We start from the raw sequence: 22,085 nt of genomic DNA, 5'->3' as shown, positions 1-22,085 counted from the left end.
TGACAGCACCACTCCCCGAGCTCCAGAGGTTCTTTGTTTGCCGGTATTCCCCTGAGGAAAGTATGACATTGCGGGGTCTAAGGTCATGAAGTAATGTCGAGTGATCTGCGATCAGGTCATTCTCCACATGTTAATCACCAACATCTAACTTAACCACATCATTATTACATTATTGCAATACTATTAATATGATGACTCTGATTGGAACTAGTGTGGAACAGAGTCCTCAGTAGACAAGATGGAGTGCATATATAACGCATTACAACTTCAGGGATCCTGGGTCTTAAAACAAGATGTGTCAAATGTTGTTAACAATGTCCAGAATGACACGCCAAAGAATAAAACCAATAAGTGGACTAAATTGAAAATTACATGAAGCTAACCAAGTCTGCCACACACTAATACATCTCTCCTCTCTGCCTCACCTCAAGGCTGCGATTCTTTGGTCTCTCACTCTCTCCCAACCCCCCCTCTCTCTATCTCTCTTTCTCCCTCCCCCTGTATCTCTCGCACTCTGACAGAAGCAACTTGAAAGAAGCAATTGTCACAATCAGTGTAGAGCAGTAAAGTTTCTCCTCATATACGCAGGGGTCCCTCGGGCGGGCCCCTGCTCTCTGTTCGTTCCCGGCTCCGTAACGCGCTACTGGCTTCCCCCCAGACCCCTGGCTCTCCCCCGGTCCCCTGGCGGCCGTGTCGGCTCGTTGTCAGAAGATCCACGCAAACCCTCTCCCCCGAGTCTCCCCGAGGGGCTGAGACCGGCGGGAATTCGCTGGAGTGGTCCAGATCATGGACATGCTCAACAGATGTCTCCAGAGGTTATATTACCCCATCGTAATCCTGTACTCATAGTCATCATCGTCATTCGCCTGAGGGGGAATGAACAAGGACAGAATGATGTGGCATGCAGTACATGAGAGGGGTTTTATGAGGTTCAATGTTATGGTTCACATCAGGGACCCAATGCTGAGCGCAGGGCTTGGATGTGTTTCATCCCAGCACAATAAAAGTCTGTGGCACGTCCAAAGAAAACAACTGTGCGTGGACGCACATGGAAGGCCTGATTGGTACCAGAGATAATCAGGATCGTATTAAGAGTGTTTTCATTGGTTTTCTTTTACTGTCCCGTACAAGATGCTTGGAGAGACCTAACTTTTAAAGGACGGGCTGTCGCATCCACATGGTCCTGCCCATCCACATTGCTCTCCAACAGACTGGCTATCTTTCATTTGTGCTGGAAACATAAAGGGGAAACATTGAGGAAACTTCAGCTTTGAGCAGAAGTTCTCCTTGATGTTTTCAGTTTAAGATAGTCCCTTCTTATCGCTGTTGTTCAGGAGATGATCCACCTGCTACACCCTTCTATGGATTATCTCCTGAGGCTCAACTCCTGCAGCATATCCCCTATGCCTCATCGCCTCGTTCCCAGTACTCATGCGGGTGCGGCTGGGAAAAGAAAAAAAATTGAAATCCAACGTGTCATCATGGACATCCTTCACACTCAACGACGCACCAAGACAGCTCCTACTGGACCCCTGGAATTTCAGTCCCACCCCCACCCCCTTATCCCAGTAAAGGGTGTTTCCTGGGATAAACACCTTTGACATCACGATCTCCCTCATGCGTCCCCCTCCCGCCTCTCGCCACGCGGGTCTGAAGATAAGCCCTCAGCCATTGGCATTATTGATTTGGTGAAAGGGAGGTTGGATGTTGGGCGGACGTCTGGATGGAAGAGGACTGCGCTGAAGCAGAGCACATGTCGTACACATGCACCCCTTCGGCCACCATGTGAGTGCACATTTTGTTTTGTCTGCCGCTTGGTGAAGCAAGTGACCGCACTGAGGAAACGAATCGCACACTTGTGCGAGATGGACATCTGTACTCTTTCTATTACCGCTGGTAATTGCTTCGCTCGACCGACCCAAAACGAGTTCCACGGGTACTTTTATGAACGGTCAGCTCAGGCGGAACCAGATGTGGTCTTTTTGTCTTTCGGCCGTCTCATTTGAACCAGCTTACATACTGACGGCTCCCACAACAGGACACTAGGGCTGGATCTGGAGGTCCATCACTGGGGATTAGTGGAGGCTTCAGGCAAGACAAGAGGACCGACACAGGTAGTAGGACACCTCTCCATAAACACACTCACACACCAAAACATGCTGGCTCTAGCCCTGTCAGAAGCTCTGACAGCCTGAGCTTCCTGCTTCCTGCCCTCATATTATACTCGTTGAATATTAGAAGCAGCCAATACCTAATTTGAACTAACGGTTATACAGTTGGAAAGGTGTTCTTGTTTCAGTTTTGGAATGTGGTTGAGGCTTCGCTGTTTTTAGAAACGTGTTATTGGGCATGTTTTTCCCTAAGCATAAAAAAATCATTGAGGTCAGAACTACGACTTGTGTCACATTTTCAATGTAGAGAAATACAAAGTGTCACAGTGCCACCGTTCAAACATGCACAGTCGGCCCGTGTCCTTGAAGAGGAACAGAGGAATGGCTCGAACATGTCCGCCCCTGTGAGTCCAACTTGCCACCTTTCTGAACATCTGGCGTTAAGATGCCATTTAGCAAAGCACTTAACACCCAGCCGTGTCGAATTGAGCAGCACAGTCAACCATTAGCTGACTAGAACCGCTGGCAATAAGTGTTACTGTTTCAACAAGCAACCAGGGAGTCACTATGACCATGAAAGAGTACTCCCTCTCCCTCTCCCTCACATGGTCACTCACCATACTCGCACTCTCGCGCACGCAAACGTAGGCACTTTGCCCTCGAAAATGTTATTTTTTTAAGTATAATTATTTTCTGTAATGTGATATGTTGCACACATTGTTTGAGTTGTGTGGCTACCATTCTGTTCGGGGAAGGCCTCTCCTTGTTATTAACTCTTATGGAACACAGAGTGTTACGATCACAGGGGAAGGTAGTGGGCCCAAAAGCACAAAACAGGCTAGACAGGACAAGTTTGACGGAACAGAGGAGTTATTGAGCTTGAGATGTGGCTTGAGAATGGTGGGAATCCGGTACGGGTCCAGGGGAGTCCTGACGGAGGGACGGAGGGGCTGAGGAGCTTGGAAATGGGGAACAAGGAAGCACAGGTTAGATTGGTAGGACAGGATAATTCTTCAGAAAGGTGGATTGTACATAGGGGCCACAAGACGATACGAACTGTTCAAAGGTTGTATCTGGCGAAGATCGTCTTGAGAACCAGGGTTGATATAATGGGACTTTATTGATGATTGCCGGGAGGTGTGTAGAGGTGATGATGCCGGCAGGTGTGCAGGTGTGTAGAGCTGAATGAATAAGAGAATGGGTCCCACTAGGTGGCAGAAATGGACGGCGTGACACAGAGAGGCTTTAGCGTTGGTGTGCAACGTTAGAGAAAAGCCCAGGGCACTGTTGTTAAATACCTTTTATAAAGTTCCGGGAGGGAAACACATGCACACAGATACATCTATACCACATTGACACATGCATATGGATGCGCACATTAGTCTTATTGGGATAGATAGAAACACACGCAGACAATATGAATGGCCACCATAGTCAAAAAAATACACCCGCACAAAAATAAAGTATCCAAGGGAAAATCCTCAGATGACTTAATAGAGATTGGCAATCTTTTTTTTTTTTTTTTTTTTTACAAAGCTCTTTCTCCCGTCCACATGACTTTCCTGCATGCACAAGGACTGTGTTCAACTGCTGCCCAAGCTTCCACAGTGTTCTCACAGCAGGGAACTGATGTTTGAATTGTTGCAAGGAGCCCAATTGTATGTTATTGCATATTCACAGTAGTACAAACTATATGCCTCTCAACATCCAAGCCACCGAGAATAAAAGCGAAATAACTCACACACTAAAACACACGGTGAGAGGAAGAACGGAAAAATGTATGGCGATCTGGGAATTCTGTGCCGAAGTGGTTTGTGTTGGAGGTCTAATTTGTTTGCAGAATCTGGCTATAGCCTGGTGGTGGTGGTGGATCGTCTGTTGCTTCCTTGTGTGTGTGTGTGTGTGTGTGTGTGTGTGTGTGTGTGTGTGTGTGTGTGTGTGTGTGTGTGTGTGTGTGTGTGTGTGTGTGTGTCTGTGTGTGTGTGTGTGTGTGTGTGTGTGTGTGTGTGTGTGTGTGTGTGTCTTAAACTTTAAGCCGAATCGTCTCAGAATAAGACCCTATTAACTTTATGAACTTTGCTAGAAACACCCAAATACTTAAAGAAAGAAATGGATTCTGTGAAAGTTGTACATTTAGCAGCTAAAAGAACGATTGGTGTAAGGGATGCGGCCCCTTTAGCTTATTGTAGCTAATCTCTACATTTTTAGCAGAAAGTTTCACATAAGGACAATATATAACTCGACTCAGTCCTCTAATTAAGCTTTAAATGTAAAACCATAGCACTCTGGAATGTGTGTGTGTGTGTGTGTGTGTGTGTGTGTGTGTGTGTGTGTGTGTGTGTGTGTGTGTGTGTGTGTGTGTGTGTCTGGAAAGACCATTTAGGCACCACAGACAGAAGGTTAGCTGGGGGAGAGCTGACCTTGTCCCCCCCCTCAGATACTTAACACTCCACAGAGAGAGTGACCTTTATGACCCTGCACTCACACACTGGCTGTTTGTGTGTGCGTGTGTGTGTGTGTGTGTGCGTGTGTGTGTGTGTGTGTGTGTGTGTGTGTGTGTGTGTGTGGGGGGGGGGGGCAAACGCAAAAATGCACACGCGTGTTTATGTTTGCATGCACATGTGTGTCCAGATGCGTACGCAGCATCGTGACCTCGTTCCCAGTCGCAGCGAGCAGTGCTTCCCAGTGTGATGTTTGAAATTAAAATTCTAACAACCGTTGTAAGAGGCAGCCCATCCACAGAGCTGAGCTGGCTGGGCAGAGGCCTGTGGAGAGGCCCTCCCACCGCAGCAGTTACATAAATATAAACCAAGGAGCCGCTGGTTGGTTGTGATTTTTATTCAGAACGATTATTATTATTGAGGTTCCGTGAATCTTGCACATGGCACACGAGCACGCCTGGCTATATGGACCGGCAGAACAATGGCGTGTTTTAACGTAGGGACGTACAGAGACAGCCTGTAGCTCAAATATGGTTCTCCTTTGCTGAGGAGTACACACAAGGTGTGTGTGTGTGTGTGTGTGTGTGTGTGTGTGTGTGTGTGTGTGTGTGTGTGTGTGTGTGTGTGTGTGTGTGTGTGTGTGTGTGTGTGTGTGTGTGTGTGTGTGTGTGTGTGTGTGTGTGTCATGCACACCCCCTATAGAGTGTGGTCGTGACTGGTTCTAAAGTTCTCCATATGGCACGGCTTAGAGCGCATGACACACGGATCTCACACAGGGCAAGCAGCCTAGCTAGGCAGCATGTGGTTAGCATGTTGAAGTGTGTGTGTGTTTGAACATATTATATGGTTTGAAATGAGAAGGTTCATCTGGGTTGAAGGAGAAAAGATAAGGGAGGGAAAGTTATAATGATTTGAACAACCATATACATCTCTCCCTATCTCATTCTCCCTCTCCCTCTCTCCCTCCCTTCTGCATGTGTTTCAAATCATAGCTTGTGATGGCATCCCTTTGCCATAAACAGAAATAAAGCCGAAATACATGGCCAAACATTTACTCCAAATGTGGTTTTAACATCTGTGTGAGAGATTCTGACATACACTGTTGCTTTCAGAGAGGGAGCTTTTGCTTTGTCTGTGAAAGCCTGAGTGTCTATGTGGTGAGCATGTATGTATGCATGCCTTGTCTGCCAGCAATATGTATCTGAAGCAACTCTACCACCCGAAAGGCAGGCTTGAGTTTCTTCCAACCGCCAAGTTGGTCTAAGTGCTGACATATTGCTCGAGGCTGACCTCTGGTGGAATTCTTGTGTATTGCGCTGAGTATTTACGTCGAGCACTGTTTTTTTGGCGCGCTTCGGTTTCTCAAATGTTTCAGTGCAGGAGGAAACCAAAAACCCACGATTGCTATATAGTGCTCGTCTTAAAAATGTAGCAAACTCAGTAACTTAGATTTTTTTTGGATGGTTATTGATTATTAAAAGGAATCGATAAAGTTACTGCAATACAAAACAATAATAAGAAGACAACTCTCCTTACTCTGTCCAGGGATGATTTTGACGAGGAGGGCTTCTGCCAGCCCTACCGGGGAATCGCCTGTGCCCGCTTCATCGGCAACCGCAGCATCTTTGTAGACTCGCTGCAGATGCAGGGGGAGATCGAAACCCAGATCACAGGTGAGAGAGAGAGAGCACTGTGATTCCGTCTTTGTGTCAGACCTTTTCATTCGATTTTTGCAGTTGTCTTCGCTCCTACCTCCACTAGGACTCTGGCCACTGGAGGGACAGCAGGCCATGAACTTCTGATCTGCAACATCAAGAAGCAGCTCTAGCTGAGATGTTTCAGGAAGGTTGCTGACATTATGAGCTCCTAGCAAGAGCGTCAGTCATAAAGTAGCACACTGAAGGGCTCGACCTCCCCGTTTTGAAGTCGGGCTCATTGAAAGTGCATTTGTTTACTTTTATGAGTGGGAAAGTTTGTTCCACATGCTAATATCTCCCCTCCTCTTTCCGAGCTACGTGCATCACAGCCATGTGTAGGCCTCTTGGTTGCACTCTGAACGCACACTGTGAGTGTGCTGTTTTCTAAAAGATATATCAAAAAGCTTTTAAATGAAGACGGTTTCTGTTGGGGCCACCTTACCAAAACTTTTTATTAACTTGTTGTGTGGAATAAACCATGACCAGGAAGGATTAATCCACCCTGCAATGTTTTTCCCCAATTTTACCACAGTTTCTAACAATGATTAGATTATCGTTACTTTCATGTATAACATGGATGTTTTTCTTGTAAGCCTGTTCAGTGGAAATGTACATATTTTTCCGTGGCACTTGGTATATCTTGTTTTGCATTGTCAAAGAACCTTCTTGTCGATAGTCGTAATCGACCATCGTTTTTTAATTCTGTATTTTCAGGACATCGGTAGAGTCTGTACTGTTCAATGGCCGCGGTGTCCCGTGCTTTAAAAAGAACACACACCTTTAGAACGTTATTGACAAATCAGGATCAAGTATTGAACAGTCTTCCTCTGTAAATATCAAAGAAGAGATTTCCTTTTGTAATGCTTACCCTTTCCCCCACGCACCCCTGTCCCCAGCGGCCTTCACCATGATCGGGACATCCAACCACCTTTCGGACCGCTGCTCCCAGTTCGCCATCCCCTCCCTCTGCCACTTCGCCTTCCCCACATGCGATCGCAGCTCGGGGGCGGACAAGCCCCGCGACCTGTGCAAGGACGAGTGCGAGATCCTGGAGAACGACCTTTGCAAGACGGAGTACATCATCGCCCGCTCCAACCCCCTCATCCTGAAGCGCCTCAAGCTGCCCAACTGTGACGAGCTAGCTGCGTACGACAGCCCCGCCGCCGCCAACTGCCTGCGCATCGGCATCCCCATGGCCGAGCCCATCAACAAGAGTAAGTCCCGGGGGATACAGATGCCAGCGTCGTACGGGACAGCTACGGGACATAGCCCATTATCGGGCCGTAGTGGATTTCTATGTCGCAGATCCGCTATTTGTATGCAATTTATTGTGCATGTTTACAAGACTCCCCATTGAATTTCAAGCAGTTCTATTTTGAGCCTAAAAGGTATGAGATCCCCCACGGATATGTAAGCTGAGGGCTTGCGATGCATTCTTCAGTTGGCTGAACCAGTTAAGCCACTGAGGATCAGCTGGCTCACATTTGTGTTTTTCATTTGTTCTTTCGGGAGGGATAGATCATTTGTAAAATATTTCAGCCCTTGAGTCAGCTTGCACGCTATGGGTGTAACATTTACATGAAAACAAGTTTTCTCCCCAAAGTTTCTTGTGCCGGTGAAAGGGGTACTTGGCCGTCAAAAATAGTTAGAGAACCTCTGTACATCGGGAGAGATGTCTTCTCCCATGACGGAAAATAATTACGGAAATACTGCAGTAGGCTCTGGCTTCTATTTAAAAAGTGAGATTGCATTTCCCCAGATAATTCCTGATCACAGAAAGTACTCTCTGTGGCTCCACTGCCGAGCCCCCCTGACGGCCATACTTTGTTTCTTCCAGACCACAAGTGTTTCAACGGCTCCGGCTCGGACTACCGCGGCACAGTGAGCATGACCAGGTCGGGGCGCCAGTGTCAACCCTGGAACTCCCAGCACCCCCACAGCCACAGCTACCTGGCCGTCCGCTACCCCGAGCTCAATGGGGGCCACTCATACTGCCGTAATCCCGGCGACAAGCATGAGGGCCCCTGGTGCTTCACACTCGACGACAGCGTCCGCATGGAGCTCTGCGACATTGCCATCTGTGGTGAGGAGCTGTTCGACCTTATTTTACTCTACTCTACTGTGCTGTCATAAAACTGTACTCTTCCTCACTATACTGTACTGTACAACTGTACCCTTCTTCACTGTACTGTACTCTACTGTACAACTGTCCTCTTCCTCACTGTTCTGTACTCTACTTCTCTACTCTTCCTGACTCTATTATACTGTACTCTACCTTACTCTACCTTACTACTGTGCTCTACTGCTCTTTACTGCTGTACTCTTCCTAACTCTACTTTGCTGTATGCGTTGCTGTTTTCAACTGTACACAGGGTGATTGAACTGCACATAAAAAACAATGTCAGGGCCAAATGGCAACTATAATGGCTGTGCGTTATTTATTTATTTATTTTGCCTTTGTTGTTTCTTGGTTGTTACACTTAAGACATATTTATGTTGTCAATAACTGTTTGTTAAAAATCTCTTCCTCTCCCTCTCCCCTTTCTCACTCACTTCTCTCTCTCTCTGTATCTGTCTTTGTCTGGCTGTGTGTCTGTCGGTCTCTGTCTGTCTCTGTCTCTCTCTGTCCCTCGCACGTCTCTTTCTCCCTCTTTTGCTTTCTCCCTCTTATCTCTCTGTCTCTCGCGCGCTCTCTCTCTCGCGCACTCTCTCGCCCTCTCGCTCTCTCTCCCTCCCCCTCAGACCACAACAAGGACAAGAGCAGCAGTAGTAACATGGAGATCCTGTACATCCTGATCCCCAGCGTGGCCATCCCCTTGGCCATCGCCCTGCTCTTCTTCTTCATCTGCGTCTGCCGCAACAACACCAAGACCCCTCGGACCCCCGTGCCCAGACAGCCCAAGCCGGTCCGGGGGCAGAACGTGGAGATGTCCATGCTCACCACCGTTTACAAGCCCAAAGTGAGCACGGCCACACACACACACACACACACACACACACACACACACACACACACACTACTATTGTCAACACAAACAAAGGTAAACCACACAGAGGGACATGCTAATCTCCACCCTCACCGACCACGTGCTTGTGTGTTGTGTTGTATACACTAACTGCAAAGATGCTGCAAACATGGTGGCATTGACTCAAAATATCTGCCTTTTACCCTCTGTCTCCTACCCTTGCCTGACTCTGTGAGAACATGTGGGGCCATTAAAGTCCTCCAGTCGTCCTCTTCAGAGTGACTGTTATTGTTTGAACCTATTGCGAGCTGAGCAGCATAGCCTCAGCACACACTCACACGCATGTACAGACACACATACACGCTCTGGAGCCTCTCCTGTGGTGAATCAAAGGGCTGGCCCGTGTTGCTGTGTTTGTCTTTCTGAGTCACTGAAGCCCAGTCCAAACACCATCGCAGCCCCCAGTGTGTCAGCACTCGCCAAGCCTAGTACACCACTTTCACTGGCTCTGTGTTTGTGTACGTGTATGTGTGTGAGTGTGTGTGTGTGTGTGTGTGTGTGTGTGTGTGTGTGTGTGTGTGTGTGTGTGTGTGTGTGTGTGTGTGTGTGTGTGTGTGTGTGTGTGTGTGTGTGTTGTATTTATTTATACAACACATATTGTATGTGTGTGTGTATGTGTATGTTGTTTTAGTAGGAAGGCAGAGGTTTATGATTGTGTGTGTGTGTGCGTGCGTGTGTGCGTGCTTGTGTGTGTGTGTCTGTGTCCGTCCGTGAGTGAGTATGTGCGTGTGCGGCTTGGAAGGGAGCTGCTGGGGTATCGGATGTTCGGAGCGAGCTAGACAGATGGTTCTGGTTATGAAGTGGCTCTGCACCTCCCCTGCACCCTTCAGATCTTACTCCACACTACCGCAGCAAGCGTGTGTGTGTGTGTGTGTGTTGACGGGCACGTATCAGCACACACGCTGGCGCTAAAGAGCCTGTTTGGGGCGGTATAAAATGTCGTACAGCGGTGACCCCTGGATAACTTGTATGTGCTGAGTCCACTGCTAGCATGAATGTACTAATCATCGCTGTATAATGAAACAGGTCTGTCTTTGCTGTTTGAAAAGGAGTTCTAAAAAACAAACTCATTGATTGCATGGCGTTAACGGATAACTGACCCCACATCTTACTATCATTTAAGTATTTTCTATCTAGTATATGTCGTAGATTTCCTCTCTGCATGTTTCATCATATTTGGGCAAAATTTAAAACAAAATATTTTCCAACTGTGTGTAGAGTGTGTTTTAAACATAGGTAGGGCCTTGCCTCATCTTGATCAAGCCGGGCATTGCATTGCCTTCCCATAACTCCACAAAAACAATAGGCTAATTTTTGTAATAGAACCATGAACATCTCTCTAAAAAGCCTTGCTGAATTAGCAGAGACATTATTTCTTGCCTGTAATGCTCCCATGGTACCATCCCCAGTTAAACAACTCATAATTAATGGCTTGTACGCCCTTGCGTCAAAAGCCATGTGATTTCATGTCGGTTTTCTTTGGTATTCCCCTCTGGTTACAAAATGGCAAACTGTAGTCAGACAATGAATGACATGACATCTTTGACACCTGTGATTTTAATGTATGAATGTATTGCCGCTTTTCCACTGCATGGTACCAGCTCGACGCGATTCGACTCGACTCGACTCAGCTCGCATTTTTTGCGTTTCCACCGTGAAAACATGGTATCTGGTACCTGAAGTGGCTGCTTTTTCTAGTACCGCCTCGCTCTAGGTTCCAAGCGGCTGAGCCGATGCTAAAAGGTGAGGCCGTCCACTGATTGGCCAGAGAGTGTGACGAAGTCACGAGAGCGACATGGCAACCATGCTGGTAACAACCATAGCAGTGCCGCAGGCCCGCAGCCAACATATTCCACTTCTTCAACTTCTTCAACATGCCAGCTAATAATAGTAATGCTATCGATGTCCTCCATTGTTGTTATGTGGGTTCTCTCCATGTGTGGGTTGCGTAGGTGTTGTTTGTGTCGCGTACAAAAATACGTCACGGCCCTTTCGTGCAGCCGACCCCGCCCACGTCCAGGAGGTACTATTTGCGGTGGAAAACGACCCGTGCTGCTACCGTGTCGAGTCGTGTCGAGTCGAGTTGAGTCGAGTCGAGCTACATGTGCGGTGGAAAAGCGGCATATGACTACTTTCTCAATGAATACCAGAGTTTTGGCCTGACAAAAATATATGTCTTGGCCTTATCTTGTTACTTTTCCCTTTTCAGCCAACCCCCCAAACACTCACGCGCGCGTGCACACACACACACACACACACACACACACACACAGACACACACACACACACACACACACACACACACTTGTTATTATTATTTACTTACTTATTTACTTATTCCTCCCTCCATTCTCTCCTGCCACCCTCTTCTCCCTTTCCCTCCCTCCCTATCTCCCTCTCTCACGTCATCTCTCTCTCCCTCTATCTCTTTCTCCCCCTCTCCCTCTCACCCTCTGCAGAGCAAGGCCAAGGAGCTGCCCCTATCTGCGGTGCGCTTCATGGAGGAGCTGGGGGAGTGCTCACTGGGGAAGATCTACAAGGGTCACTTGTACCTCCCGGGCATGGAGCAGGCCCAGCTGGTGGCCATCAAAACGCTCAAGGACTTCTCCAACACGCAGCTGTGGGGGGACTTCCAGCAGGTATACATCTCTGCAACACCCATCAGCATCAATAAATTTAACCTGCACTGTGTGCACTAGTCTTGGGTCGTCGCGAACAAATCGGTCAGAACGACAAATCCCGAAGGTGAACGACGAGAACTGATTCCAAAAACAAGAGATCTGATTCTTTTTTCTTTTTTTTAAACATGTAACAGAAATACGTTCACGTAAATAAAATATACAAACGAACAGAGCTTTGCCTCCCTGCGACCTTATATTGATTGGGTCTAAAACGTTCTCATCGATTCAGCCAATGAGAGCAGGCAGCAATCACGTTGCCATGGCCCATGGGTAAATGAACGATAAGGCACCACCACACAAGTTAACTAACGATCGCTGTAGGCTTCAATATCATGCAAACACTTTATGTTTTCTTTTTTTTTTGTTCTACATCACAATTGCATGCTTTAATAAAGCATTGTTTTTACCTACCATTACGTTTGGTCTAGTTGCTAACATGCTTCCCTGCTTATTATCACTACTTGGAAGACGCCACTTAATTCTTACTGCACCCTATTATGTATTAAGGATATTTCTGAGAAAAAAAAGGCACGTATATGCTTTATATATATACTTAATATTTCAACTTCACCTGGGTAAATTCTCCAGAACATTAAAAAGTTGTAGGCTACATGCATGTTGATTAACATTTATTCCATAATTTCCGATTCCCTGGCAAATGACGTAGTAACAGAAGTAACAGACCATCTCACTTAACGAACGAATCGAACGAATGAATCAAACGAACGAATCGTGATAGTGAACAGAACGGAAAGAACTGATTCCCGGAAAATAATCATTTTGCCCATCCCTAGGGTGCACAGACCAAACCAATCAGTTTACAAAAAAAAATAATCCCTTGGTTGGTCGAGCTATGGGTGAATCGTTTTATTCTTTGGATTTTTGTTAAATTGATATTTTGTTTTTCAGCAGTAACTGGTATTAAGTTCAATTAATTGTTAACATAAATGATAGCTACAGTGAAATAATGCAGCTTTACATCATGTAATGTTGAAAGTACGGTTCTACTAATTGGATAGGGACAAATTGGATGTATATTTGGTCGCTTTTTTTAGTCTAAATTTATTTTTGACTGCTGATTCATCCTGCTGTGGTGCCACCCTAATTCCACTCAAAACAAATTATCATTCGTGTCGAGTGTGTTTCTGATTTCCCATCCTGTCCTCTCCCCCCACCCAGGAGGGGTCCACATTGGCTGAGCTCCACCACCCCAACGTGGTTTGTCTTCTGGGCATGGTCACGCAGGAGCAGCCCGTCTGCCTGCTGTTTGAGTTCCTGCCCCAGGGCGACCTGCACGAGTTCCTCATCATGCGCTCGCCGCACTCAGACGTGGGCTGCAGCAGTGACGAGGACGGCACTGTCAAGTCCAGCCTAGACCACGGGGACTTCCTGCACATGGCACTGCAGGTACACACGCCACCAGGTCACGACCCCACTGCGTAGGAGGGCTGGTCTGTCCGGGCTTTCCGTGCTTGGTGCCTTGGGGTTCGTGGGAGGGTTGTCGTCCACTATGGCAGTTCATTCTCGACAAGGGAACACGCTGCTTTTTGCTTTACAATTGTGGTTGTGTCTCTTGTGCTTCTCCTCTGCTGCAGCGCTTTGAGGAAATGCATTATCAATAAAACTCGGCAATCGTTGTTTTTGTTGAGTGTATGTTTATTATCAAATTTGAGTTTTAACAGATTTGAAATGCCCTCCAACCAGTGATGTCAGTACCGCGTTACTTAGTAACGCATTACCCCATAAAGCGCGTGATATTTTGTCTACGCATTAAAAGTTGGCGGAAGCGGTTGAAAGCCGTGTGTCAGTGTGTGCACCCAGGGCTGTAGCACCAAATTCTGGGCCCTGTATACAAGAGGTACTGATAGGGGGGGGGGGGAGGGGGTGGAAGAACAATTGTTGACAGTTAGTATTGGCGAAACCGGTTGTAATTTTTTATTTTGAGGCGGCAGGGGGTGTTGTCGCAGCTAAATGTAGCTAATAAAGTAACTTGTAATCTAACTTAGTTACTTTTAAAATCAAGTAATCAGTAAAGTAACTGATTACTAGTAAAGTTACTATTTTAAGGAGTAACTAGTAATCAGTAATCGGATTACTTTTTCAAGGTAACTGTGGCAACACTGCCTCCAACACAGGAAATAGAGCAGAAATGTGTAAAGGCTTTTATTCAACACAGTAGATAGTGTAGAAGTGTGTAAACGTCCCTCCCCCTGCCCTCCACCAGGTGGCGTCTGGCATGGAGTACCTTGCCAGCCACTTCTATATCCACAAGGACCTGGCGGCGAGGAACATCCTGGTGGGGGAGCAGCTGCACGTGAAGATCTCGGACCTGGGCTTGTCCCGGGAGATCTACTGCTCGGACTACTACCGCATCCAGCCCAAAACGCTGCTGCCCATCCGCTGGATGCCCCCCGAGGCCATCGCCTATGGCAAGTTCACCACCGACTCGGACATCTGGTCGTTCGGTGTGGTGCTGTGGGAGGTGTTCAGTTACGGCCTGCAGCCTTACTACGGCTTCTCCAACCAGGAGGTGATGGAGATGGTGAGGAAGAGGCAGCTGCTGCCCTGCCCTGAGGACTGCCCACCAAGGTACACGTTGGAGCAGTTTGATTTAGACTTTCCCTTCAAGTTTGTTTCTACAATTCATTGTTGCTGGTGGCGGTGATCTGTAAGGGTGTTAACGGGCTGACGGCAAACACAAACTCGGCAGCATGTACTTATTAAGTAAAGACACTTATTAAAATCCCTGCCTGAAAGTTTCATCCATTCACACAAATTAGTTTTCTGGCTTTCTCCATTACATAACCAAAAACAAGTAACTCCGCCCCTTGCAGCTTGGATTTCCGGCCCAGGCACAGAGCCTGGGCCGTCTCCCCCCATAAGTTCTGCTATAACTTAGTAGGACTACTGGATCCCCATAATATATTATGAAACACTATGTAATAACAGTATATATATAATATAGAAAGCATATATAAGTGCACTTGAATGGTATGCCAATCGGCCAAAGCAGTCAATAATTTACAGTGTTAAGTCCTGGAGGCTAGAAGAAGACTGAAAACCGAATACAATAGAAAGTGATGTCCACAATGGCCACGATTCCACAATTTCAATTTCAAATTAAAATCCACTGAAAAAGAGTAGCGTTGGATATGGTGCATCTAGATTTAAACCGCAGCATGATGCACACAGTTAAAGAGTGTAGAGAAAAAAAACACTATCCACATTTGTGTCGTTTTAGAAAATGAAATTCATAAAGTCATAAAAACATGCCGGGTGAACTAGGTTTACAAGCCGTCAAAATGAAAAGTATCAGACGGTGCATTTCTCGCTGATCTCTTCTTGTTACTTGTTATTTACTCCAATAATATAAGCCGGGGGGGGGTATGGCATGTGTTGCCATTGAAGTGTAGTAGTTTATCATACTGTACATAGTGGTGTAATATGTAGTTGAAGACTGGCCGCTGATGTGTCTGGACCCCTCACAGGTTCTACGGCCTCATGACGGAGTGCTGGCAGGAGGGCCCGGCCCGCCGGCCCCGCTTCAAGGACATCCACGGGCGTCTGCGCGCCTGGGAGGGCATGTCCTCCCACGGCAGCTCCAGCACGCCATCGGGAGGCAACGCAACCACCCAGACCACCTCGCTCAGTGCCAGCCCCGTCAGCAACCTCAGCCACCCAACTCGCTACGCTGCCGCCCCGGGCTACATGTACCCGGGCCAGCCGCTCTCCCCGCAGGCCCAGATGGCCCAGATGACGCAGATGGGCCAGATGGGTCAGATCCCGACTGGGTGGACGCCTGTGGCCGTCGCCCAGGCCCACCAGCGCTTCATCCCGGTCAGCGGCTACCCCATCCCACCGGGCTACGCCGCCTTCCCGGCGCACTTTGCCGGCCCACCACAGCCCCCCACCCGGATGGTGCAGCACCACCTGCCCCCGCCCAAGAGCCGCTCGCCCAGCAGCGCCAGTGGCTCCACCAGCACGGGCCATGTGAGCGGAGTCCCCTCCACCACAGGCTCCAACCACGACGCCAATACTCCCCTGCTCTCCCACTGCATGGTGCAGGGCGGCCCTGGCGGGCAGATGTACGGACATATTACTCAGAAGTCTGTGGGGCAGTTGGAGCACGGCTCCCAGACGGCAGCGCTGCTTGGCGGGGATGGCAACATACTGCTATACAGCGACCCGGTCATCACCGTGGACCTGTAGGCTCTTTGATTCAGCTTCTTCTCGTTGCTTTCTATGGCGTTGACACCCTTCTGAGGACTCCAGGCCCCAGTCTGGACAGAACCTTTTTTTACTCTTGCCCCCATCTATGTTAGCATACTTCCTTGGTTTGTAAATGTGCTCTTGTTTTTTTTATTCAATTTATTTTAACCTTCTGTGTAAATAAATTAGAAAAAGTCAAAAATGACAAAAATGCAAATATATATATGTATATATATATTCAAAAGGAACATTTTTTTATTGAGCAAGAGACTTTTGACGTTACGTTTCGGGGTGGGGGAAGGGGCTGTACATCCGTCCCCCTTACCTCTGCTGTTTCTGATGAAGTCGTGGCCCAGAGTGTAACGCCTCGTGCCCACTGCACCGTCAGTCAAAGGACTCAGAAGGTGTGGCTCACGGATGGGGGAGCTTTTCAGGGTCGTCAGAGCCCGAGTAGTGTCACTGTGCTTAAATTTGCATACGTGATCTGATTGGATGATGGATCCGTCGCTGCCGAAAAACTTTTTCAACTTTTTGACGGAGCCTTCAGCACACGGATCCACAATGCATTGCGCGTCCGTCCCCATTCAAAGTCAATGGGGATCAGTCACATACGGAGGCAGTGGGCACGGGGCGTAAGGCAGGCAGACCCGGGAGTCTCACAGACTGACTGACTTCCCCCCCAGGAGCGTCTCCCCCAAATGAAGGTCTGCCAAGCGGTCTGCCAAGAGACTATCGATCACAAGGGGTTATGAATTTAAAGGGAACAGGACATTTATTCAGAGGTTTCAGCTTCCTTTCAGCAACACTGCATCATTTTGAGACTGGACAAGACATGTCGTGAAGACAAGGGGGTCAAGATCCTGGTTCCTCTGAATCTGAGGAGCTGGCAGAAGCTCTGCGATCAAGGCTTTGGTCTAGAACAACTAATGGTAACACATAATTTAGAACAACCAACAGTTGCACAAGGTTTTGTCTGAATTCATGCAGGTAATAGTGCGTCTGGCCATAACAATTCCCAGAGATGATAGAAAAGTCTGTTATAGTCACACTTTACACTACTTCTATCTGGCAAGTGTATTGAGTGGAAAGGGATGGGGGGGACCAGGGGCAGAGCACCATCCCCCCGCCCCAACCACCCAGAGACCATGCTCGGCAATTTTCTTTCATTTGTCATGCTATGGGTTGTCGCGGTCACTCTTGGGTGGGTTTGATCAGAGTATGAGCACGGTTCTGTTTCGCTTTAGATTGGATGCTGCATTTTGCTTTTTATCTGTCATTTATTTTTTTATTTTTTTATTTTTTTCCTTAATAGGTGGGGTGGGGCCGGAGGGGGGGACATTTATAGTTTTGAAGGATTTTTTTTCAGTACTGGGTGCCTAATATAATGGGACACAATCCGAGGTGATTCTATAGTGATGCATCATACCGTCCCATCAGTTGAGTCCCAACTTCAAAGTGCCAAGTTCAGGAAGTGAAACACTGAACCGGAACGGTGTGTCAAGTGGTGTGTCGTCCACATGGGCCTTATGGACTCTCAGCCCTGAAAATGCTTCTGCAACTAAACAAAGTCATCTTTGCCTTGGCCCGAGAACCAAATGTATATATCCTCCCTGCCTGCATGTGAGGAGGAGAGGAAAGGACGAAAAGATGTACAGGCGGCTCCATACACTATACCTGCCCTATGACCTCACACTTGATATTGCTATTAGTTTGCATGTCAAGTGACACCACCTGGTACAATATCAGTCAATCAGAAAGAGCAAATGTAATGGCCTTTGTTTCCCCATAGGTGGTGCTGTCTCTGATGTTTTGGTACCACACGTGAGGGCACGTAAGCTCAAGGATAGCTTGGTCACCCCTCCCTGTACACAGCGATGGTCTACACTGTGCATGTCAAGTGTCAGTCTGTAGCCTATTTATCTAGATGACCAATGTGCTACGGCAATGCTCCATTTCGTTTTACTAGTATGAGACCAGTAGTGAATGTATTTATGTGTTTATTCAGTGTAGCATTCAAGGAGGTGCCAGAATGCTATTGCGCAAATGAGGCAAAATGGTCCAAACAAGCCTGATGTGTCATTTAACATTTGTCCAACATAATACATAACAAAACAAATTAATATTACTTAAGCCTTAGTCCACTTTTGTCCATTTGTGATGGATGGTAAATACCTCGAAAAATGACTCATTAACAACGTATGACCTAAATGTTTGAAAATGTAGGTACATTTCATCTTAAGGTGGGCTGTGTATACCTTTCATCTTTTGGACAAATAGTCACATCTGAATGATTTTTACACAGATCAGCCTGCCGTATTCACCGCATAGTTAACCTGTCTTCTTGGCTTTCGCCTTTAGATGTAGGGTCCTTTAATTAGCTTTACTTCACTTTTGTTTTTGTTTGTTTTTTAATCTTTCAAATTAAGCAAACTGAGCTACCTAACATAGCCGCTGAAGATCTGTGCAGCCCTCCCATTGAGCAATGTTGAGAATTCACCTTCACCCAACCGTCCCATTTAAAAACCACTTGTACACAAGACTGTGAATCGAAGCCAAATCTATTTTGTATTTAAAAAGAGGAAAAAAACATTTTTTGTGGCATTTAACAATATCATTGGAGACTCTTTCAGATTTGTAAGAAAAAAACAAATTTTGTTGTGAAAAGCATATGCCATTACCCATTAAAAACGGTTTACATGAATATCCTTTACCGAGAGAGGCCTTTTATTTGTATTATGTCTGAACATTTTTTGCACAAATGTTTTGTATTGCAACAAAAAAATGTTTTTATTAAATGGTGTTGTGAATACCTTTGCTGTCATTAAATGGAACTATATGTTCAACATTACTAATTACTAATTAAAATCAATTGTAACGTCACTTTACGGCCGCAAGGTACTAGTAAATCCGTACTGTTTTGTCATGGTTCACCTCCATGGTGCATCACTGTTCTTCAGCCACTTGGGGGCAGCATTAAACAATTTGAATGGGTGGGTTTCTCTTTGCCACAACAATGGGAGGCGAGGAATATATTAACCTAAATGCGATCATTACAATGAATTACTTAATTAATTAATAATTGTTTAATTGCCAAATTGCCAAATGTACCTTTTTGTAGAAAAAATACCAAGGCTGGATCCAGAGCTTGGGAAACAGTATTATTCTGGTCGATAATGGTAAGATCTGTGCTTATTTGCATGTGCAGACACAACCCTGGTTAACCCGCTATGTAGAAGAGTGGTGTGCCGCTGGGCAGATGTGTTAAAAGTGCTGTCTGCTGCGAATTGAGTGCAGCAGCAGACATTTCCAATACTCAGTCTCCCATATGCACATAATACATGAATCATTAATGAGCTTTTCAACATTTGATGGGACGACACCGTGTCAAGGACAGTATTAACCCACACATGCTCTGTAGTGTGTGTGTGTGTGTGTGTGTGTGTGTGTGTGTCTGTGTGTGTGTGTGTGGTTTTGTTGAGTGTGAGTGTGAGTGTGTGTGAAGACATGGGACAGCATTGTCTATTTGTTAAGGGGTTTGAGGTTCTGTGTTCCAACCCCAATGTTTGCAGTCTACACGTGGGCTTCCTTGTGCATGATATACACAACTCCTACCGGCTCAATGACATCTTGCTAAATACAGCAATAACTCAAAGTAGCTAATTATAAGAGCAGCAGTTACATGGTATAGCCCTGTACAAAGTTGTAGTTAGCCAAAATAAGTGTGTGTGTGTGTGTGTGTGTGTGTGTGTGTGTGTGTGTGTGTGTGCGTGCGGGTGTGTGCACGAGTGTGTGTTTGTGTGTGGGGTTGACAGACCCGGTAGAGTGGAGAAGATCTGAAACACCAGACTGCTGTCAAATTGTGTTGAGTCAGACCTCCTGGAAGATAGTGACGGCCTCTTGCACTTGCTCCCTGTCTTCTTGCTCTCTCCCTTCCTCTCTCCCCCTCTGCCCCTCTCCCCCTCTCCGGGCAGGCTGTACAGGAGCAGTGGTTCTGGTTGCAGGGATGGCAGGGTGTGTCGTCCCAGGGCCCGTCTCCTACTGCTCCAAAGCTTCCTGGGAGGCCCGGCCCTTTGTTGGTTTTGTCTTGTTGGTGGGTTTAGTTTTTTCCTTTGAGCAGGTAACTGAGGAAACGACTACTCCCTCTCCTTCAATAACATCCATGCCCCCCCCCCCCCCCCCCCCCTTGCTTTTATGACAGGAAGCGTCGCATTAAAGACTCTTGACTTAAGGACTACAGGTGTAACTTGGTCTTTGAGGAAGAGAGAGACAGTGCAAAAGTAATGAACAAAGCCAAAAGCATGTGTGTGCAGCCGCGTGTGCAGCCGCGTGTGCGCGGGCGTGTTTGAAGAGCTAAAGAGCTCAATAGATGTAAAGCAACTAAGAAACAAGTTCACGGTATCATGCACCGCAGCAAATGTTTTTGGTTGCGTCACATAAAAGATATCAGCAAGAATAATAGAACAGCAGAGTTGCTGGACAATGTAATAACTATTTTTAAACCTTGCAGAAGAATTAGAAGACTGATGCTCATGCTGCCTATATATGAAATGGCATAGGTATTAGCAGAAGGCTACAGAGTGACTGTTGTGGGTAGAGAAAGCATAGCCGAGGGGATGCATAATTAGGTTATTAATAAGAGGAAATGCTATGGTGTGACAGAATGGATTTGAGTGAAAGATTTTACCTCCTACTACCAAACACAGTGTCTGTGTCAAATAAACAGCAAGCGGATACATGCAGAACCGAACTGGGCAGTGTACAGCCAGCTGGTATGACAAAACAGACAGACAGAAAGAATAGAGGAAGAATATGTATATGGTTTCAATCTGCTCTTGTCTTGCTACACAGAGGACTGGCCCCTAGCAGTCAGGAGCCTCCAACAAGAACCCTTGTTGGAGGAACAGGACCGTTTTTTTCGTTGATGGACAGGCTGAAAAGCACTTGACCTCTGCTGTCTCCGCTGCAACCAGACGACCTTGGAGAGAGTGAGTTTGTCCACAGTGTCAGGTGAACAGGTCACTTCCTGCATGCCGCATCTCCCCTCAGCGGGAGGATAAACATTTGGACCAAGGGGGATTAGGGTAAGTTGTTTTCAAGCTGATCCACATTGTGTGTATTGTGTGTTTTGACTTTATCTCCGGGGAAAACTATTTTCCTAAATTATTTTTTAGGATTTTTTGTCATGATGATTTGCCTGATTTGTTTTGAAACGCTGCCTTGGTGTTAATGGAGAATAGCTTTCATTGTTACGTGTTTCCGAGGAATATGCTTTTCCAGATGGTAAAATTCTATTATCACCATAGAAAATATTTATTTTTCTTATCTTTTGATTTAAAATGTTTGCTTACATAATTGTATCACTATGTATTCCAATTAGTGCACCCATTGCACTCCATAACTGGAAAGAGGGATCCCCCACTCTGTGTTACTTCTCAAGATTTCTTCCATGTTCATTTTTTGATCTCTTGGGGGGCGGGTAAGGGAGGTGTTATACATATATGGCCTGTTAAGCCCTTAAACTGTCCTTAAGGGCTATAGAAATACAATTGAGGTGAATTTAATTGAATTGAAATTAAATCAACCAACCCTTTGGAGACATTCAATGGACAACGTCCAATATTTTCATTCTTCTAATTGAAAAATAAAATAAAAATAAAATAAAAAGATTTCTCCAAATCAAAAACATATGTTTTCCATACATGCCAAAAACATATGTTTTCCATACAATTTTATTTCTAACCCTTTAATTGCAGTATAGAATCAACTGTTTGCCATCCGTAACCCTACCTACTGAAGTGGTGCAGCGGGATTGTGGCGGATGTGTCAGATGAAACTCATTGTTGGATCGGAGCGCACTCAGCGGTTTGAGCGTGAACAGTCCTTCCCATTGTCGCGGTGATACTCACATAGAGCAGGGAGT

At 46.5% G+C, this 22,085-nt stretch overlaps 1 protein-coding gene across 1 annotated transcript in view; it reads left to right on the top strand.

Moving 5' to 3' along the window:
- The window catches only part of ror1 (receptor tyrosine kinase-like orphan receptor 1), a 148,478-nt gene extending 129,612 nt beyond the window's left edge, over positions 1 to 18,866 (top strand). Inside the window, exons 5-12 of the mRNA XM_030371920.1 lie at positions 6,098 to 6,225; positions 7,146 to 7,463; positions 8,087 to 8,332; positions 8,992 to 9,209; positions 11,735 to 11,914; positions 13,136 to 13,363; positions 14,181 to 14,545; positions 15,445 to 18,866. Of these exons, the coding sequence (XP_030227780.1) occupies positions 6,098 to 6,225; positions 7,146 to 7,463; positions 8,087 to 8,332; positions 8,992 to 9,209; positions 11,735 to 11,914; positions 13,136 to 13,363; positions 14,181 to 14,545; positions 15,445 to 16,165 (2,404 nt within the window). The 3' untranslated portion in view covers positions 16,166 to 18,866. The remainder of the gene's footprint in view (positions 1 to 6,097; positions 6,226 to 7,145; positions 7,464 to 8,086; positions 8,333 to 8,991; positions 9,210 to 11,734; positions 11,915 to 13,135; positions 13,364 to 14,180; positions 14,546 to 15,444) is intronic.
- The last annotated feature ends 3,219 nt before the right edge of the window (positions 18,867 to 22,085 follow it).

Source organism: Gadus morhua, chromosome 12, assembly GCF_902167405.1.
Source record: "Gadus morhua chromosome 12, gadMor3.0, whole genome shotgun sequence".
In the NCBI taxonomy this organism is placed as follows: domain Eukaryota; kingdom Metazoa; phylum Chordata; class Actinopteri; order Gadiformes; family Gadidae; genus Gadus; species Gadus morhua.
Note: the sequence above shows the minus strand (reverse complement) of the source record. Positions and strands in the feature narration are given on the sequence as shown.